General features: G+C 54.9%; 6 protein-coding genes across 6 annotated transcripts; 2 read left to right on the forward strand and 4 right to left on the reverse strand.

The window, feature by feature from the left end:
- The first annotated feature begins 1,122 nt into the window (after positions 1 to 1,122).
- On the forward strand, positions 1,123 to 7,582 carry sidD (nonribosomal peptide synthase SidD). The gene is made up of 2 exons (XM_025640061.1): positions 1,123 to 1,514; positions 1,679 to 7,582. Exons 1-2 carry the CDS (start codon positions 1,233 to 1,235, stop codon positions 7,496 to 7,498), a joined length of 6,102 nt encoding a protein of 2,033 aa, XP_025496259.1. The 5' UTR covers positions 1,123 to 1,232; the 3' UTR covers positions 7,499 to 7,582.
- A 230-nt stretch (positions 7,583 to 7,812) lies between these two features.
- Positions 7,813 to 9,564, reverse strand: BO82DRAFT_326066 (uncharacterized protein). Its single transcript, XM_025632902.1, has 3 exons — positions 9,353 to 9,564; positions 8,378 to 8,809; positions 7,813 to 8,275 (listed from the first exon to the last, which is right to left on the reverse strand). The coding sequence occupies exons 1-3, from the start codon at positions 9,378 to 9,380 to the stop codon at positions 8,193 to 8,195; spliced, it is 543 nt and encodes a 180-aa protein (XP_025496260.1). The 5' UTR covers positions 9,381 to 9,564; the 3' UTR covers positions 7,813 to 8,192.
- A 299-nt stretch (positions 9,565 to 9,863) lies between these two features.
- On the reverse strand, positions 9,864 to 11,868 carry BO82DRAFT_350368 (uncharacterized protein). Its single transcript, XM_025634132.1, has 2 exons — positions 11,745 to 11,868; positions 9,864 to 11,698 (listed from the first exon to the last, which is right to left on the reverse strand). Exon 2 carries the CDS (start codon positions 11,590 to 11,592, stop codon positions 10,240 to 10,242), a length of 1,353 nt encoding a protein of 450 aa, XP_025496261.1. The 5' UTR covers positions 11,593 to 11,698; positions 11,745 to 11,868; the 3' UTR covers positions 9,864 to 10,239.
- A 337-nt stretch (positions 11,869 to 12,205) lies between these two features.
- Positions 12,206 to 14,085, forward strand: fahA (fumarylacetoacetate hydrolase FahA). The gene has a single exon (XM_025634133.1). It carries the CDS (start codon positions 12,699 to 12,701, stop codon positions 13,995 to 13,997), a length of 1,299 nt encoding a protein of 432 aa, XP_025496262.1. The 5' UTR covers positions 12,206 to 12,698; the 3' UTR covers positions 13,998 to 14,085.
- Positions 14,086 to 14,162: 77 nt separating this feature from the next.
- maiA (maleylacetoacetate isomerase MaiA) lies at positions 14,163 to 14,983 on the reverse strand. The gene has a single exon (XM_025632065.1). The coding sequence runs from the start codon at positions 14,864 to 14,866 to the stop codon at positions 14,168 to 14,170; it is 699 nt and encodes a 232-aa protein (XP_025496263.1). The 5' UTR covers positions 14,867 to 14,983; the 3' UTR covers positions 14,163 to 14,167.
- A 530-nt stretch (positions 14,984 to 15,513) lies between these two features.
- On the reverse strand, positions 15,514 to 18,897 carry BO82DRAFT_350371 (transcription factor domain-containing protein). Its single transcript, XM_025634134.1, has 6 exons — positions 17,641 to 18,897; positions 17,382 to 17,590; positions 17,202 to 17,334; positions 16,925 to 17,149; positions 16,720 to 16,875; positions 15,514 to 16,660 (listed from the first exon to the last, which is right to left on the reverse strand). Exons 1-6 carry the CDS (start codon positions 18,537 to 18,539, stop codon positions 15,805 to 15,807), a joined length of 2,478 nt encoding a protein of 825 aa, XP_025496264.1. The 5' UTR covers positions 18,540 to 18,897; the 3' UTR covers positions 15,514 to 15,804.
- Positions 18,898 to 19,549: the final 652 nt, after the last annotated feature.

The following is a 19,549-nucleotide window of genomic DNA, read 5'->3' on the forward strand; positions in this document are numbered from 1 at the left end:
TGTACTTCCAACGCTGTGCGATCCTGCCACCTGTTTAAAACAACTCACCAAAAACAAATCCCACCTGTCGACTCACCTCCACATCCCCTCCTGCTCAGCCGGTACCGCGTACCGTACTGTACGGTCACAGTCGACAGGCCCCCACCGCACAATACGGTACGGTACCCGAAAAGCAACTCTCATCTTATCACTGATTGATAAAATTGTCTTCCCCACCCCGCCGTGATAAAAAATTCTTCAAGGTTCCCAAACCCAGTTTCCCTAACCGAGGTGGGCAAAGGCTGGCTGCAACTGCACCCAGCAAGCGCACCGAACTGGATTGAAATATTTTTCGGGGCTCGCTTCTCAATCAAGTATGTACGTAGACTAACTGCGCGCGCGAGAGGAAATTGCAATAGTCTAGTCTTGGGTCAGGCGACTTCTTATCAATCTCCTCCGCCCCGCCGAACGTCGGAAGGGATGGGCATGCTCTGTGCCCAGTGGTTTGAAACCGAGAGTGGATTAGATGTGGTGGTGGAATTGGGTAGGCACAGTACAGTACTCTAGCTCAATCACAGCTTGCTGTGCACTTTTTTCCCAGCCCCTCTCAGTTCTCCTCAGGACTCAGTAGACTTTCCACCTGCAGGGATCGGGTACCTACAGTCAGCGACCTTACTCGGTCTGCACTCTACAGTCAACAATTAATCTCCAGTGTGTCCGTAATTGCTCCTCGACGCTCCGTCCGCACGCTCGGTCCACTGCTCGAAACCACATAGCGCGAATCTGCAGGCTACTTTGTCCCGCATATGTGATGAAGGAAACATGATAATCTCCACCACACATCCGGTGCGCGCGGCTGGCGCTGCACCTTGTGGGGAATTTTCCTTTCGCATCTTGCACAATTCCCCATTCACAAAATCTTGGCTGGCAGGACAGCGCCTACTATATAACTTGACACCATACCCGTTTGGTCACAGAGGGCCGAACTCGCGCAAGCGGTGACTTTCCGGTCTGGTCGGAGAGCGGGCAAAGAAGGAAGCTACTTGACTACTTGCATCTTTAATAAATCCACCTTCCCCTCCTACCCCCCACCACCACCACCACCTCCTCCTCCTCCTCCTCCTCCTTCTCCTCCTCTCATTCCTTCTCACCAGACAGACACAAATTTCAGCTGGACTGCTGGGAGACGAAGACGACTTATATGACCCCCCTGAATAGGAAACATAATAAGGGATTTTTAAGCTAGAGTCATCATGTCGCAACAACAACAACAACAGTCGCAAGTCGACGCCGACGGTTTCCACCTTTTCCAGGTTGCCGGCCTGGAAGCTCCCTCCACCTCCACCTCCACTATTACCCCGACAGGCACGAGAGAGGATATTCTGCTAGTGTCATGGATCATTTTGCTATTGCAGTCCTGCGAAGACGGCCAGGTTCGCTTCGAATGGGCGTATTCAGCCGGGGGAAAGTCGTCGCTCTCGACACCACAAGTGATGCCGGGATTACAGAGCACTATCGTTCAGGTCTCGGCCGCAGTCGCACAACACATTGTCGCAGCCACGCAAGCTCAATCTCCTGCGACACCCACGACGCTGTTACTAAGCACGGGCTCATTGTCACAGGCTCCGGAAGAGGTAATGGATACAATGAACCATTCGTCGAGAGGCTGCGCTTAAGCTAACGAACAACTGTGAAACAGAGTGTCATCCATGTTGAGATCGGCTTTGAGAGCGGAAACCTCAAGATTCGGCCAGTATGGCACTCAACCAGCGTGCTGGAATTCACCGTGAGGTTACATGTCACGAAATTAGCGGAGCTGATCCAGCGATGCTTGAGCAACCCCGAGAGCACCATTGAAGAGTGCCTTCGAGCGACCACATCCGATCTGGATGAGATCTGGCGCTGGAACCACGAGTTACCACCAACATACAGCTTCTGCACGCACGAAATGGTAACAGAATGGGCGCAAAAGGCTCCGGAGGGCGAGGCCATTGCGTCCTGGGACGGCAACCTGACGTATGCACAGGTCGACCGTTATTCCACACACGTCGCGTGGAAGCTCAAGGAGATGGGGCTTCACCAGGACGATATCCTGCCAATCTGCTTTGAGAAGTCACGGTGGACCATCGTGGCAGTTCTCGCGGCGATGAAGGCTGGCGCAACCTTTGCGCTTATGGACCCCACGCTTCCTCTGGCCCGTCTCCAGAACATGGCGCAACAGGTTGGCGGGAAGATGATGCTGTCGTCGCGCAAGCAGCATGATCTAGCGACCTCGATTTTGCCTGGTGGTCCCGTCCTAGTTGTGGAAGAAGACAGTTTCCAGGCTTTCGATCTGAACCAGGAGCTTCCAGCGCTGCCTACCGTACCCCCGAACACTCTGATGTATATCATCTTCACCTCGGGCAGTACGGGCACTCCCAAGGGCGTAACCATCTCTCACCAAACCTACACGAGTAGCGCCATTCCACGTGCCAAGGCCGTGGGATATACACCTGACTCCCGGGTACTGGACTTCGCCTCCTATGCCTTCGACGTTAGTATCGATAGCATGCTGTTGACTCTGAGCAATGGTGGCTGTCTGTGCATTCCCTCGGATGAAGATCGACTCAATGATATCAACGGAGCATTCCGGCGGATGAAGATCAATTATGCTGGCTTGACGCCATCAGTGGCGCGCATTCTGGATGCGGATGTGATCTCGTCGCTGACTGGTCTCGGCCTTGGTGGTGAGGCTGTCTCAGCGCGAGATGTGAAGCTGTGGGGACAGGACACCCGTATCATTATCGGCTACGGACCTTGTGAGTGTACAATTGGATGCACGGTCAACAGCAGCGCAGCGACCGGCAGAGACTATATCTCAATCGGACCCGGCAACGGTGCCGCAATGTGGATCACCGATCCCAACAACCATGATACCCTCATGCCCGTCGGCGCCGTCGGTGAGCTGCTCGTTGAGGGCCCGATTGTCGGCCAGGGTTACCTCAATGATCCCGAGAAGACCGCCACGGTGTTCATTGAGGATCCCAAATGGCTTGTTGCCGGCCACAACGGCTACGAGGGTCGTCGCGGTCGACTGTACAAGACGGGTGACTTGGGACGGTACGACCCAGACGGCTCGGGTGGTATTGTCTTCGTTGGACGCAAGGACACGCAGGTCAAACTGCGTGGTCAGCGTGTTGAGCTCGGGGAGATTGAGAGTCAGCTTAAGGACAGATTGCCTTCAGATGCCAATGTGATCGCTGAGGTGGTTGTGCCGCAGGGAACCGGTGGCCAGGCTACCTTGGTTGCGTTTGTCACGTTCCAGTCCTTCAAGGCTAATGAGCAGGGCGACCTGAGCCTGGCTGAGCTATCGGATGAACAGCAAAGGACGCTTTCTGAAGCCAATGCCGACGTTGCCAAGGTTCTGCCACGGTACATGGTTCCCACGGTCTATATCCCTGTGAACTATATTCCAGTCTTGATATCCAGCAAGACTGATCGCAAGAGACTTCGACAATTTGCTACCACGGTCGACATTCGCCAGCTCGACCAAGGGGCCGAGACAAACGGCGCTGGTCGGGAACTGACTGAGCTCGAGCAACGTCTTCGCCAGGCTTGGAGTGTGGTCTTGAAGCAGGATGCTGAAGGCATTCGGGCCGAGGACAACTTCTTTGCGCTTGGAGGTGACTCTGTCATGGCGATGAGGCTGGTGTCGGTGTGCCGCGAGCAAGGTCTTGACCTCACCGTCGCCAACACTTTTGGTCACCCTACCCTCTCAGGAATGGCCGGTGTCGTTCAGATTTGCGACACTGAAGCCCGCACTGAGTTGCCGCCTTTCTCGATGATTTCGCAAGATGTCGAAAGCGCCTGTCGCGAGGCAGCTGCTGCTTGCGGAGTGGACGCGGCGTCAGTTGAAGACATCTATCCTTGCACACCCACGCAGGAGTCGCTCTTTACCTTCTCTCTCAAATCTGTCAAGTTGTACGTGGCACAGAGAGTTGCGCGCATTCCGTCGCACATCGACCTCGATGCTTGGAAGAAAGCCTGGGAGGAAGCGGTAGCCGCCAAACCTATTCTGCGCACTCGTCTGGTGCAGCTGCAGGATCCCGGTCTCCAGCAAGTGGTGCTCAAGGAGAACATCACCTGGAAGCATGCGACGGACTTGGCGCAGTATTTGGAGAACGATCGCGAGGAGAGAATGAACCTGGGCGAGAGCCTGGCTCGTTACGCGATTGTGGATGATGCCAAGGAGGGCAAACATATGGTTTGGACAATCCACCATGTTGTGTACGACGGATGGTCTGAGCCGCTGGTGCTTAAGGATGTCAGTGACGCGCTAAGCGTTAAGCAAATCGAGCCACAGGCACAGATGCGGGACTTTGTGAAGTACGTGCACGATACGGATGAAGCCGCTATGAACGAGTTCTGGAGACGCGAACTACAGGGTGCCGTTGGTCCCCAGTTCCCTCGCTTGCCGTCCAGAGATTTCATGCCCACACCCGACGCCTTCATCGAGCACGTGATCCCGCTGAAAACCGCTGCGAAGTGGCCATTCACCATGGCGACCCTGATTCGCGGTGCCTGGGCACTTGTGGCTGCTCAGTATTCTGGAAGTGACGACGTCGTTTTCGGTGAAACGCTCACCGGTCGTGATATCGCCTTACCGGGCGTCGAGAGCATCATCGGTCCCTTGATTGCTACACTTCCTGTTCGCATCCATGTCAGCCGTACCAGTACGGTTGAGTCATACCTGCAAGCTGTGCAGCAGACTATTCTTGCTCGTGTCCCCTACCAGCACATGGGCATGCAGAACATCCGCAAGGTCAGCCACGACGCTCAGCACGCATGCGAGGCCGGTACCGGGCTGGTCGTCCAGCTCGAACCGGAATACGTGGGTAGTGACCTGGGCTTTGAGACGGGTGACGTTGTTCGCGAAGCGCTGCATTTCAACCCCTACCCGCTGATGCTGGGGTGTGCTGTGCGCAAGGGTGGCTTCCGGGTCTGTGCTAGCTTTGACGGCAGCTTGATCGAAGTTGCACAGATGAAGCGTATGCTGGTACAGCTGGAAGTGGCCTGCGTCGAGTTGACTAAGGGTCTGCAGCGGCGCATTGAAGAAATCTCGTGTCTGCCTGAGGTTGAGCTGAACCAGATTTGGCAATGGAACCAGACCCCTCCTCTGACCCGAGATGAGTCTTCGGGACGACTTCGTGCTGATGCCAATATCAAGCAGGGAGCGCAGTACCCCTCTGCAGTTGTTCCTTGGGTAGTCAATGCTCGCAACCCAGCTTTGTTGTCTCCTATTGGCTGTGTCGGAGAGCTCTGGCTCGAAGGCGCTTTTGTCTCTGGCGAAACTGTTGAGAACCCGGCCTGGCTTATTGCAGGAAGTTCGACTAGTGCTGGTCGCAGTGGCACAGTGCAATCGACTGGTGATATGGTCCAGCTGCGCGAGGATGGCAGCCTTGTGTTTGTTGGCCGTAAGGACAATGTTGTTTCAATTCAGGGACATGCTGTGGATATTGCCGATATTGAGCTGCACTTAAACAGACAGCTTCCCGCTGCAGTTCGCGCCGCTGCAGCTATTCGACAGTCGCTCAACGAGACTGGACCCGAGTTGGTCGTTCTGGTTGAACGACCGTCTTCCGATGAGGAGAGCCTTTCCATCCTACCAGTCACGCAGGAGATTAGCGGCGAGTCGGCGGCCACCCTCAGTGCCACAATTCCCCTTAGTGCTGCGGTTGCTCTGAAGAAGCTCGACAAGTTCATTCGCGACTCGCTTCCCTCTTACATGTCTCCGTCTGCATACATTTTGGTTGAGGAGCTGCCGGCTCAGGGCGAACAGAGTGACCACACTCTCCTCAACCAGCTGGCCTCCAAGATCCCTCAGGATATCCTAGAACAGCTCCGCAACGGGATCAAGGAAGTATGGGCAAAGACTGCTATTCATACTAACCTGACAACTCCCGAGAAGATTCTACGATCCGCTTGGGCCAAGATTCTTCGGTTGCCTGAGCAAGAGATTGATGTTGACGATAACTTCTTCCGCCTGGGAGGTGACTCCGTCCTGGCAATGAAGCTGGTTTCCAGTCTTCGTAGCCAGGGTCATAACCTGTCCGTAGCCGACATCTTTCAGCACATGCGCCTGGGTGACGCGGCCCGAGTGTTGAGGGTCGATCAGGCCTCTGAGGCCAAGCAAGCTCAGTCCTACCAGCCCTTCTCCACTCTGGGTCGTTCGGATGTTGAGCAATTCTTGTCTCAAACCATCCGTCCTCAGCTGGCAGAATCTTCCTGGTCAATCAAGGATGTTCTTCCTGTGACCGACTCCCAAGCGCTGGACATCCGCGCAACTGTGCATGCCCCGCGCACCTCGATTCAATACACCATGCTCATCTTCGACCAGGGGGCAATTGATCGCGAGCGACTGCTTCGCGCGTGCAGCGACCTCGTCAAGACCCACGACATCCTGCGGACCGTTTTTGTTGAGCACGAATCGGCCTTCTATCAGGTTGTGCTGAACGAGCTTACCACCCCCCTGACGCAGCACACGGCCGACAAAGAGGACCTGCAGCAGTACATTACCGAGTTGTGCAACAGCCACATTGCCTCTGACTTCCCTCTCGGCTCGTCCTTCCTCAAGTTCTTCCACATCGAAGCCCTGGACGGTCGCGAGGCCTTGGTCCTCGGTCTTTCACACGCGCAATACGACGGCGAGTCTCTGCCCCACCTGCTCCGCGACTTCGAAGCCCTTTACACCGGTTCGCGAGCGACCGATCAGGTTCCCTTCTCCGCGTACATGGCACACGTCACCAAGCCGGATACCCAAAACCCTGCTCTCGCCTACTGGAAGAACCTCCTCCACGACTCGACACTGACCGTTCTTCCCTCCACCGGCCCGAAATCGCCCACCTCCAAATCTATCTTCCAGACTCAATCCCTGGATTTGGATCTGTCGTCTGTCCAGGAAACCACAGCCACGACGACCGCAACCCTCCTCACCGCCTCCTGGGCTCTCACTCTCGCCCGCCTCCTGCAGACACGCGACATCACCTTCGGTGGCGTCACCACCGGCCGGACCCTCGACCTTATCGGAGTTGAGAATGTTGTCGGCCCTTGCTACCAGCTCGCGCCGATTCGGATCAACATCCAGCGCGAGTGGACAGCAGAGGATCTGCTGCGCGCTGTGCAGCGCCAGAGCGCCGAGTCCGCGGCGTACGACTTTGTGGGCTTCGACAAGATCGCACGGGAATGTGCGCCCGCGTGGCAAGGAGCCGGCTCGTTCGACTCGATTGTGCATCACCAGGACTTCGAGGACTTCGATACCATGCCTTTCGCCGGACGGGAGTGTGCGGTTGATATTCTGAACCCGCATGGGGATGCGGCGTACCCGGTCAAGGTTGTTTCCTATGTCAAGGGAGGACAGTTGCAGTTGGGCGTTGTTGGCAGCGAGGAGGAGGAAGTGACGCGGTGGTTGGGGTTGGTGGCTGAGACGGTGCGGGAGGTGGTGTCTGGTGTTGAGAAGGGGAAGGTGTTGGAGGGCTTTTAGGGATGGGCTACTGACTGGGTTAACTGATATCAATGACATGTAAGTGCGCATGGGAATAAAAATGCACATAGACTTAGAATAGAATCATGTTCCTTTTTACCTAGCCTTTGAATCGGAAGGAGGGAGAATGCACCTTCCTTACACTCTCCAGAGACCGCTCCTGCCTTCAATTCGAGGTACGCCAGACGATCTTCACGAATTGCCTGGGTTATATACATGGTTTACAAGCAGTTACTTGTCACTACAGCAATTCACCATAAACTCAATTTGAGATCCCAGACTCCAAACCTTTATTCACATGCAAATCAGTTATAGCTAAACACAACGGCGCAAAACCACAAAAGCCCAACGACGCAAGAACGCAAGAACGCAACAATAACGCTCAATGCAAACACCCGAATAAACATAGAGCAAAGCAAGTCTCCCAGAGCGATCAAAACATGACCCCAAGCAACTCGGGATACTAAACGCCCCCCAAAAGCAAGGGCATCACTGCGATCACGAGCAAGACTCACAAAACCTGATGGACAGGCACCCAGTTCGGCGCCACCAGCGACAACCCCGCAAGACACGAGGCGAACAAAGTGTCCCCCAGAAACAGAACCCTGAGCCAACCGCCGATCCACATCCCCATTGTCGGGCCTGTTCCCTGGTCCAGACCCCGTCCTTGTCGGTTGTCGCTAGGGAATCCTCCTCAACAGTAATCCCCCGCCCCAGCCGCATGGTAGACATGCTCAACGCCACAGGCGGAATACCCACCTGCGTAAAACGTAGTGCCTACCGAGCGTTAGCATGGGCATGTATGCCCTAATCCAAACCCAGCCCGAACCCCAAGCCCACCCCCCTCAAAATCTCAAGTAAAAGAGAAGGAAGACATACCATCAACCACCAAATCCCTCCCCGGCCACCGCACGACACTCTGACTCTCCACCTCGGGCGTCAGCCGCGCCTCACAACTCAACTGCTCCGCCGCCGCGCCCACCGAGTCCCCGCCCAACCACACGTCCACATGCCACATGTGCGGCCAGTGCCGCGTGCAGCTCTCGCAGTAGTCCTCGTGGATGAGGTACTTCTGCAGGTAGGGCGAGTAGATGACCTCGCACAGCTCGAATTCGCCCGGCGCCGTCGCGAAGGTCAGCGGGTCGTCGTACGTGCCTGTCCCGCCGGCGGTGCCGCTTCCGCTGCGGTTGGGGCAGTCGTAGGCGATTGCGGCGCCGGGCGGGTCGTTGTCGGGGTAGCCGTAGAAGGTGTATGTTATTCCGTGCAGGGTGATGCATTCTTCGCCCGTGGTCATGGGGAGAGGGGTTAGTCCTGTTGTTGGTTTTGTTGGCGCTGTCTTTGGTGCGGGTTGTGGGGTGTTAGGGTTGGGTGGGTTGGGTGGGTTGGTTTTGGTTTGGGGGGTTGTTTGGGGGTTATTGGGGATGGGGATGGGGATGGGGATGGGGATGTGGATGGGGATGGGGATGGGAGTGATTGGGTTGAGGGGGAGGATGGTGAAGGTTGGGTTTGTTGTTGTAGGGCTGATTGGGTGGGTTTGGGTTTGGTTATGGAATGGATGGGAAGGTGCGTTGGATGGGTTGGTAGCGTTGATAGAGTTGGTATGGTTGGTAGGGCTCATAGGGATGATAGGAGGGACAGGTACAATAGGGCTGACAGGCGCAGGGCTAACAGGCACAGCAGGACCATCAGGCTGAGGCAGTGAAGACCCGGACGGCACGCCACGATTCGGCAGTCCAACACGAGGAACCCCATCACTGGAGTTGTGCTGATCATAAGTATGGTTGTGGTTGTGGTTGTGGTAATCGCCAACCCCAGCCTGGTGCCCTGTGTCTTGGAGATCTGTGGTAGACTCACTGGTTCCATTACCCAGGCGCATAGGCATCGCCGTTGGGTGCTTGTTCAGCTGAGTGCCCAGACAGGCACCCAGGATGGTGATGGCGATAGCCACCACAGCCAGCGGAATGGCCCATCGCAGCCATTTCTTTTTGTTCTTGTTCTCCGTGGCCGGTGGCTTGCTGAGACTGTTGGAGGTTGCAGGCCAGGGAAGCTGTCCGCCTCCATAGGGTTGCATTTTGACGGTGCTATGGATGAGTTAGTATACGATACTGGCTGATTCTGTTAGCAAATGGGAGGCTGGCATAAAAGTACTTGATGGTAGAAAATGTTCTTGATAGTACTGAAGGTGCTTGAGAGTACTGCAGGTACTGGATGTTGAGGATGCTACTTGATAGTAAGGTCTTATGGTGGTGCAGATGTGGGGAAACTCAGGAGATGGAGAGATTCAGCGGGAGAAGTCAGGTCGTTGGGACGGTGACTCAGATGCATCATAGTATCAGGAAATGCATTTCCAGGAGACTTACCATCACGGTTATGCAACTATGTCCGCATGGGGGGTTGACTCACTCTTCCCTAGCAGCCAAGTCTCTGAATAGCTTCAACCATGGTCTCATCGATTGGGACCATATCGAGAATCATGGTACAAGGGTAAATGCTTGTTAGATTTGGTCATCGAACTTGCTTGATGGAATCATGTCGAGCATCATGGTACAAGTGATACAAGATTAAACCTCTGAAAGACTTCGTCGAACTCGCTATGACCCTCGATGAAGTCATGGTGTGATGCAAAAACGCCGTCGAGTATCGGACACTCCAAAAGGAACAAGAGACCATGCAAAGTGAATATGCAAGCTGGTATTGTTGAGCCACATAGCCTTCACTAAGATAGTCTATTGACTTGAATGTTAAAGTATATCATTCAATACAACAGTGTCTTCCGGATAAGGTACAGCATCACCAATGTCCAACTGCGACATGCGAATAGGCGCCCAGTCGGCAGCCTTCTGGCTTGATTGAAGAACCTCCACCAAAAACCGGTCCCTCTCCTCGGGATACTCAGCAGCAATCCAGCTTTCGCCGTCCTTCCCCATCTTCTGCACCTCCGCCTTCAGCGCCTCGACCGCGATACTTGCACAGACCTGGGAATTGATCATCCCCTCCATGTGCGGCCAGGCACGCAATGCTTCGATGGCCCGTACACGCAATCGCAAGTCCGGGCACAGCGTGGCCACAATGTGTAAACCCGGACAGACCACAGGCTCCATGGTGAACGTCGTGCTTCTCGAGATTTGGTCCATGATGGCTAGGCTACTGGAAAGTAGCGCAGCACATTCGACAGTTATTTGACTAGTGGTGTAATCTCCGGGAAATAATACCCTCAGGGTGACGTATTGAACCAGCAGGAGGTGACGAAGCACGTCCGCTCCACGTTCTTCCTTGAGAGTGAACCTGGAGCGGCGTTCCTGGCAGAAAGAATCAAGAGCCTGAGTAATATCCGCGTATCGAGCAAGGATTCTCTGTCTCTTGAGCCACAGATCGTCATATTTGGCCAGGATCTCGGCCTGCGTTGAGCGCATCAGAAACGCGATCAGGAGAATCGAGTAATTCAGCGTTTCTGTGAAGGCTTGCTGCGCCTCACCGACGCTATGTACAACGATAGGACATACGTTCAATACCCACTTGGGTTCATCTACTGAGTCAATGCTCTGAGCAGGTCCATCGGCGGCATACAAGGCGGCGGTAACATTGAGGTGGTCGAAGAAGCCGACAAGGTCGGGATCTATTACCTGTCCCTGGGCTTGCGCCTCTTTTATGAGTTGCACCCCATGGTGAAGATGCAGGGCCGCTCTGCCATATTGGCCCCGCAATAGCTCTCCCATCACAAACAGAAGACAGCACGTGATAACGGCCTGGTACTTCTGTGGGTCGTTGGACGCGCCTCGTCGTCTCAGCAGGGCGGAGGATCGGGTGGAATGTTCTAAAGCGAAGTTCAAATGGGAGTCATCTGTTCGGTTACCCGATAGTCTCATACAATTCGACTCCGCGTCCTGATGGATTGCACTAAGCATGATGACCGCATGGCAGACTGCTGGCTCGGCGCAGCTCTGCGGAAGAATGTAGCGTTCCCAAAGAGGCGAGTCGAATAAATCCACCAGACCTGAGATCGTGTGGTATTGGAAGTACGCAAAACAGGTTTGCTCATCGGAGGTCAAAGCCGGGCCAGGAATGTGGCTGAGGTAGAGGCGTGGGAGACCCATATTGCGCCTGGCAGGAAGCCGATAAAGGTCATACTCGCATTTCCGACCGGTAGAGGTACAGTTGTTGCATGCTCCTGGGAACTCATCGCATCGCACACGGCGCACACTGGAGGGGTTAGCCATGAGTCCGGGCATTGCCGTGCTATACCTACCGACAGGTGCGGCAACCCGTTTTCGATCTCGAGCGAAACGTTTTCTGACGCTTAGACGGTAGAACCCTCTTCTCAGTCATGATACTGTGCTGGATTGCGATCAAGGAGCCCCTGAGAGTGTCTGAAGTGCCAACGTGAGGCTGAAATGGAGCGCAGCCAGCGAGCCAATTTATTAGGCAAGTTAGTGTTGGCACTAAGGTAAGGCGCGCTACCAGGCTAACAGGCCGTCACTGCCAGCATTTCACTAGACCAGATTTGACCGAAATTGGTGCGGACGGGACTTAACTGGGGTCGGTATCGCCGCCATTTGTGATTAACACAGATGTCCGTCCCATTTGTTCTTTGTTGTTCTTCGCCTCTTGCTTCAGTCAACTGGTCGCAGCTGAATAAGCATTTGTCTTCCACACCATAGAAAGCCGCTGAATCTCTTTCAGTGGTTGCTCCAAGCCAGATGGTTTTTCAAAGTCCAGCGACGGTCCAAAAATCGGGAATCGATGTTTTGAACTCTTTGCCAATTCTCGCGCATTCGAGGTGCAAACCTTCGGAAGGCCTTTGTTTTTGGATCGGCACTGGCAGTGCGAGGTCGAAAATCCAGCTGTGACGCGAAGATGCTGCTGCCTTTGGGTGAAGCGACCAGGGATTAAGCATGGAGAATTGGAGACTGGATGTATCCAGCATATTGAGTTAGTTGATGGACGTAACAATCCATGAGAATGGGATTGGAAGGCAGATGGCAGCGGAAAAGCAGTGGGGGAAAGACGCGGAATGGAATTGCCGGGGATAAGCGGAGACGGAGGGAATTCCGCGGGGGGCGCGCTCAACCCCGCGATTCCTCCATCGCATTAAGACATACTTTACTTCTTGCTTGCTCTCTTCCTTCCATCTTTTCTCCAGTCACCACCTTTCCTCTTCCACCTTTCAGTATCCTCTCAGCTTTTCCCTCTACCACACAACATGGCTTCGTGGCTACAGATCCCCAAGAACTCGCCCTTTTCGTTGGCAAACATTCCCTTCGGAATCATCTCCACAGCCAAAGCTGCCTCGCGGGTCCCTGCCATTGCCATTGGCGACTACGCCTTGAACCTGAATGCCTTCGCCTCGTCTGGCGGCTTCGCCCAGCTGCCCTCTTTCGAACCTCATCTCAATGTTTTCGACCAACCCACGCTGAACGCATTCGCAGCATTGGGACGGCCAGTGCACCGCCAGGTTCGCGAGTACATCCAGTCGATCTTCCGCGCCGACACCCCCTTCCCTCAGATCCTCAAAGACAATGCGTCACTCCAGCAGGAGGCTCTCCTGCCCCTGTCTGACGTGACCAACCACCTACCCATGCAGATCGGCGATTACACGGACTTCTACGCGGGTCTGAACCACGCCTACACGCTGGGAGTGCTCCTGCGGGGTCCCGACAATGCGCTGCAGCCCAACTACAAGCACCTGCCCGTGGCGTACCACGGCCGCGCCTCCTCCATCGTGCCCTCGGGCACGCCGATCCACCGCCCCAACGGCCAGATCCTGGCCAACCCCACCGCGGTGCCCAAGGTGCCGACGTTCACCACCTGCAAGCGGCTGGACATCGAGCTGGAACTGGCCGCGTTCGTCAGCCGGCCCAACGAGCTGGGCCAGCCGGTTTCCGTGCAGGAAGCCGAGGACCACATCTTCGGGGTGGTGCTGATGAACGACTGGTCGGCGCGGGACATCCAGGCGTGGGAGTACGTGCCGCTGGGGCCATTCAACGCCAAGAACTGGGCGACGACCATCTCGCCATGGGTGGTGCTGCTGGACGCGCTGGAGCCCTTCCGCACCGCCAGTCTCGAGCCTGAGAACAACCAGAACGTGCTGCCGTACTTGCGCGAGAAGCGGCACGACAACGTCTTCGACATCCCGCTGGAGTTCGAGCTCACCAACGAAGGCGGCCAGCCCACGACGATCTCGCGCAGCAACGCCAAGAACCTCATCTTCTCCTTCCCGCAGATGCTGGCGCACCACACGATCACGGGCTGCAATCTGCGGACGGGCGATCTGCTGGGCAGCGGTACCATCTCCGGCCCGGAGCCCGGCATGGAGGGCAGTCTGATCGAGCAGACGAAGGGGAAGAACCCGATCCAGCTGGCGGACGGCTCGAACCGGATCTTCTTGGAGGATGGCGACACGGTGGTTCTGCGCGGGAAGGCCGGCACGGAGGGCAACTATGTGGGATTTGGCGACTGTATCGGAAAGATCCTTGCAGCTCCTCAGCTCAACTTCGACTAGCCTAGCCTATTCACTCGAATATCTCAGCAGCCTAGGTAGCTTAGTTCGAGTACAGTACACATAAAATTGAAGCAATATTCCCCTACCCTCCAGGAACCAGAATTCTAATCATACCGCAACAATTAACCCCACACATACATACACCCCCCAAAACCCCCAAACCAAGCCATCTACTCAACCCTCAACTCGGCAGGTGTATCCCCCTGCCTCGCCCAATGCGCCCTCCGCACCGCCTCCAACCCTTCCAACCGCTCCACCACACGCGCCACCACCGGAAACAGCCCCGCAACATCGACACCGACTCTCTCCGCACCCCAAACCGCCGGCACCAAACACACATCCGCGACCGTCACCTCATCGCCCACACTGAACCGCCCACTCACGCCCGCCCCAGCAATAAGAGTCTCATACGCGCGCAACCCATCCACAATCAGTTCCCTCGACCACGCGGCGCGATCCACGCCCAACGGCGCCACGCGCTTCAAGATCCTCAGGTTCGTAACGGGCTGCACGTCGCACGCGATGATCTGGGCCAAAGTACGCACCAAGGCCCGTTTCGCGGGGTCGCGCGGGAGGAGAGGGTACGTAGCTGGGAAGGCTTCGTCGAGGTATTCGAGGGCGGCGAGGGACTGGGTGATCTTTATCGGGTCTGCAGTGTGGTCTGCAGTGGGGGAACCCGGGGACGGGGAGATGAGGAGGGTGGGCACCGTGCCGGATGGGTTGCGGGCGAGGTTCTCCGGGGATTGCTGGGCCCCCTCGAGCAGGTTGAGGGGGATGGGCGTGTAGGGCAGGGATTTGAGGTGCAGGGCGATGCGCAGACGGGCGGAGCAGGAGGACCGGAAGTAGGTGTAGAGGGTGATTTCGGGCATTTTGTTTCTGCTCCTGTGGTACAAGGGGGTAAGTGTTGATGGGTGGTGCGTGTGGTTTTGAGGGTGGTTGAATACGAAGGTATAGATTATATCCCCTGCTGTGTTGGGCGGTTCATGGTGGAAGGACCAGGGGGCCCGCTTCAGTATCCGGGCTCGTATATATACTTACGGTTCCAGTGGGCTACAACAAGGGTAGTCGCGGAGATGCGGGATTACCTTAAATCAACTTGTCACACGACCGAGCAGGAGAGGATTGACTGGGGTTTGAATAGTGTACTGTACAAGGGTTCCAAGTTCAGCTGGCACAATGTCTCGCGATAGATTCACTCGTCTCGCGGCACTCCCACATTCTCACCCGCAGCCTTCTTCCTTACCGAGTCATAGGAATTCATCGCGACAGTGGTCGCACATTTCCAAAGTAAATCCCATCAAAGACACAACGAGAAAGTAGTATGTCCATGCATGCATTTCCCCGGTTATACCACGCTATGTCATCACAGCCGAATGTTGCCCTGGTGGGAGCTGCAGTACACGGACCGCGGGCTATGCGGGGACGGAAGGGTTCCGCGGCGCCACTTCCGAAATCTTCCCTGCCCGCCAATTTCCGCTGCTTTCCATGCCGGATAAAACACTACCTAGTACTAGATCTGCGCTGCTCGTATAGCTCTGGATCTGTCTTTGTCCGACCGCGTACTCGGTCGACACGCCGGCATACCATCGCCTTCAACCGTGAAGTCCTCTCAATTGCATCGTTGCTGGTTCTCTCGGGCTACCTTACAGGTGATCTCGTAGGAGGGTTTCATGCAATGGCTATCGTACCCATTCTTTTGGAGAACATGTGAGATATTCTATGAGCAAAAGGTATCGCTGAAACACGAAGAGAGCGAGGGAAACAACGGAAATCAAAGTCAAATCTCCTGATCATGTCTAGTCTATGGTCATAACGAAGGACCCCCGAATGTGTTCCCCTCGGGCGAATCCCACCAAGATTCGATGTCATTGAGCGAGGGCAGGGCTGTGTCCTCGGCATACAAATTTGTGTTCCCAAGGGGTGGAAAGCCGTCCTCGCCAAGATTGTCCGACAGCAGCTGCAGGTCCGAATCGCGGATCCAGTCAAAATCCCCCGGTTGAACCGTGACGGATTGTTGGGCGGGATCCACTGGTATGTGCTGGGCTGCTCGAGTCATAACCTGCGGTTGGCCGAATGGCAAACCAGCAGCAGTAAGCGAGTGCGCTGTCGGCAGCGAGAGAGGCATCGCGACCTCATTCCGAGGCGCTGTGGTCCGCGATTTCTTCCTCGACACGTCTGCGTCCCTTGTTCGTCCTATGGGTTTTTGTGACTGTGTTCGGTGGCTCATCTGACGCTTGACGGCAGACCCTGAGCGACGCATATGTGCTTGCCATCGCCGTTGAAGGCTGACGAGGAAGTCCCGCGTGCGCTTCGCGTTCTCAAATGACTGACCGATTTCATCCAGGCCACGGAAGCAAAGGTTCAGGTATGCGACCATTTCGGCATTATTGCCGTTGTCGCTACCTTGTCGGGAATTCGAGACGGTGACGTAAAGAAGAATCAGCGCAGCGCTGAATATCATAGCTACAACCTGGCTATTCATGCGACGAAAGGTATAGTATTTCTCATAGATGTGAAGGAGTTGCGCGATGGCCGTAGAGGACTCGATGCACATTCTTCTCGCGTGATGGTAGCCTGGGCCCTGACGGGGGCTACGTGGCTGGATGTAGCTTTTCGACACCCAGGGACGGTGGGTGAAGATGACTATTTGGTGATATTGCATGCTGCGCAGAAAGGATTAGTACCGGCTCAACCCGAGACTCCCAAGAAGAAAAGCCCTTACTGTAATACCAGGAGATGGGGCAGTTTGGGGGCAGCATCATTTGACATGTCGATATCTAAGTTGGGGGGCAGATTTGCCTTCCAGGCGAATAGACCATCTGTGACACGGTGGCACAGTCTCTGTAAATCATGACGGGATATATCTGAGCATCCATATCTGAACCAGAGTCAGTGACTTGTGCAGTTGTACGGTGCCGGCGACTTACAGAATGTGGCCAACCGGGGAGATTATCTCCCAAAGCACGGCGAACTGGCGGCTAATCAACTCGTTGGGATTTTTCAGCCCACCCTCAAGTGCTTCTGACTTGTTTGAAAGACCGTAGGGATGCCACATAGCTTCCTTCTCAGCAGCCAAGGCGGAGGCGGGCTTGGGAACTGTAATATCTCCGGTACTCATACGGAACGGTCTTCCAAGATAAAACCCCCAGAAGCTGCCAAGAAATGTTAGACCAAGTACCCGACTCGAGGATCCGCATCACTTACTGGTCTGCAGTGTAACTTCCCCAGAACGCTACCTTACGGACATCGGCTTCGTGGACACTGATGTCGCCTTTCTCAACGTAGGGTGTCATGTCAAGATGCAACCCAAGATCAAAGGCAAGCCTCATCGACATTCCTACTTATGTCAGACTGAAGTTCTTTCTTCTCGTGCGGCCAACATACCACTGTAAAGCCAACCTCTAGCATCACGGTTCGATGAGCCCTCGTGGGAACTCAGTATAACAAGGGCCTGAACCGTAGCAACGCAGGGAGAATCCAGTTCGATCTCCAGGAGAGCTTTCGCCCTGTCCGCGAAGAACTCCGAGAGCGACTTCGGAAATGTGATGAAGGTGGGGTGGTATCGGGCTTCGAAGGCACTTCCGATCGCACACCTAGTATAATCAGCAATACGTCGCGATGGCGACCCAAAGAGCAATCATACATAGCATTAGTGAGAACTTCCGAATAGAAAGGTGTATCTATTAGGTCGTTTCTCCATTCTGATCGAGCGTTCAAATACATCTCCTTATCCACCACATAGGTACTGGGATTCTGCCACGTGAAGTAGAGTTCGACTAGATGATCCTCCAGCGCTTGACTGACGGGCTGGCCCACACGCAGATGGTTCAGGATGTCCTGACCATCATGACGGACTGTACGGGCATCTGGACGCTGATGCTGTTGTGTAGCCGAAACATCCACCAAGTTGAGATTTGAGGTCGCGCCAAAGAATCGTAGGTGACCATCACCCGAAAGCTTGAGAGTCCCAATACGGTGCGAGATCTGCTCAATGACATCCTTCTCAGCTTCATCTTCCTCGCCACTGTTTGAATCCACATCCTTATCATTCCAACCCAAATTCAACAGTACCCCGGGTTGCTGAGCTATGTCTTGCGACAGTTGCAAGCTATCCGGACTCAGGCTGGTGTCCTGTGATCCGTTCGATCTACCATCTATGTTGGCATAAAGCGCATCCAGGCTTTCTGCTGTTGGAAGAGTAAACCCCCAATTCGATGCAGGTCTGATGTTACTAGACAGTCCCAAGTTGACATCGTACTGAGCCATGGCCTCCCGAGTGATATCGGTAACGGGTAGAGACGACCGGTGAGGAATTATGCTTTGTGAGGCCGGTGAAACTTCAGGTGCACTATCAATTTCGAGCTGGCGATTTGATGCTGAATGAGGAGAGGTTGTGGATTGAGCAGGGGAATCGGTAGCAGTGGGTAAAGTCGACGTGCTCTGCGCATTGGCTGCGAGTGAATTGCCAGTCTTCGTTGACGCGCGAGGGATTTGTAGGGTGTCGAGAACTCTGTTCATACCCGACTCATCCTCCTCCTTCATCGGGGGAGGCTCGAGACCGTGATCGTGAATGAACTGGCATAACTGATCAATCCTGGCGGAGAAAAGCTCTGTCGCAGCACGTAAGGATACTCTGATAGTAGAAATGGTCAGCTCGACCAGGCTAGACCATCAGATGAACGATAATGCTGTCTGTTTGTCCCTCGGCGCTAATAAGTGATTCATCTTGCCCTCCGCCGCCAATATGTTGGGTGCATATCATGTAGCCAAGCCTTGTAATTTGACTGGTGCGTGATGAGCGCGTGAGGAGGACATACTTGCGTTTGTCATCCCCATGTTGATATTTGCATTCCTTCCCTTTCCTTTGGCAATTTTGGCAATGTGGAGTAGAGCCATCACACTAACCAGCAGATTGTCAGCACATGTGCAATGGAACCTAGGTGATTCGTTTGTTGAGATGGCGTCAAATCACTGACTCTGATTTTACTCTCTCGACAAGCGACACAGGCCGTGGTGACGTGCTTTCGAGGAGCCCTCTTAGGCTTCTCCAGCTGGTGAGGCTGCATGATGGTTGAATCTGCCGGTCGGACTTGCGCAGAATTGGTGCGGGGAGGAACAGCGGGGTGTCTTTGAATTCTGTGTCCTGGCAGAAGTATGGCGATCAGAATGACGCCGGGAGTGGAAGAGTTGATCACCCAGTGTCTGGTGTAGACTTAATGAGAGCGCGCATGATTCTCAGAGGGCACCGAATGTGTTGTGATGGAGCAGAAAACGAATGACGAAGGAACAGCGAACAGGAGTTGGTGGAGACGGTGGATGGCAGTCACACACCGCACTGACTAGCGAGGAGCGATTCACTAGTGTCGTTATAGGCTTGTCTGGGCTGGGGGTTTGTTCTGGGGAAGTGATGGAGAATGTCTGATAGGCAGGCTGGATCTCGAGGCGGGGAGAAGCTGTTCCACTCCAAGCGCCACAGCGGCCAATGAGTGCCTCGGCAATCCTCCGAGAGCCGAAAGAGAACGATTTCCCGCTGTGAGACAGGATGCCTCGGG

The sequence above is a fragment of the Aspergillus uvarum genome (genome assembly GCF_003184745.1).
Source record: "Aspergillus uvarum CBS 121591 unplaced genomic scaffold BO82scaffold_4, whole genome shotgun sequence".
Taxonomy (NCBI): domain Eukaryota; kingdom Fungi; phylum Ascomycota; class Eurotiomycetes; order Eurotiales; family Aspergillaceae; genus Aspergillus; species Aspergillus uvarum.

Bases quoted from the DNA above. Each gene is read 5' to 3' on its own strand.
- sidD (XM_025640061.1), top strand. From the start codon at position 1,233: ATGTCGCAACAACAACAACAACAGTCGCAAGTCGACGCCGACGGTTTC. The intron at 1,515-1,678 runs GTCGCACAACAC...ACTGTGAAACAG, and splicing joins TCGTTCAGGTCTCGGCCGCA to AGTGTCATCCATGTTGAGAT.
- BO82DRAFT_326066 (XM_025632902.1), bottom strand. From the start codon at position 9,380: ATGCCTATGCGCCTGGGTAATGGAACCA. The intron at 8,810-9,352 runs GTGAGTCTACCA...AACCAACAACAG, and splicing joins GCGCCTGGGTAATGGAACCA to GACTAACCCCTCTCCCCATG. The intron at 8,276-8,377 runs GTATGTCTTCCT...AACGCTCGGTAG, and splicing joins GAGGGATTTGGTGGTTGATG to GCACTACGTTTTACGCAGGT.
- BO82DRAFT_350368 (XM_025634132.1), bottom strand. From the start codon at position 11,592: ATGGGTCTCCCACGCCTCTACCTCAGCCACATTCCTGGCCCGGCTTTG.
- fahA (XM_025634133.1), top strand. From the start codon at position 12,699: ATGGCTTCGTGGCTACAGATCCCCAAGAACTCGCCCTTTTCGTTGGCA.
- maiA (XM_025632065.1), bottom strand. From the start codon at position 14,866: ATGCCCGAAATCACCCTCTACACCTACTTCCGGTCCTCCTGCTCCGCC.
- BO82DRAFT_350371 (XM_025634134.1), bottom strand. From the start codon at position 18,539: ATGAAGGAGGAGGATGAGTCGGGTATGAACAGAGTTCTCGACACCCTA. The intron at 17,591-17,640 runs GTATGATTGCTC...TGATTATACTAG, and splicing joins GAAGTTCTCACTAATGCTAT to GTGTGCGATCGGAAGTGCCT. The intron at 17,150-17,201 runs GTAAGTGATGCG...ATTTCTTGGCAG, and splicing joins GGAAGTTACACTGCAGACCA to CTTCTGGGGGTTTTATCTTG.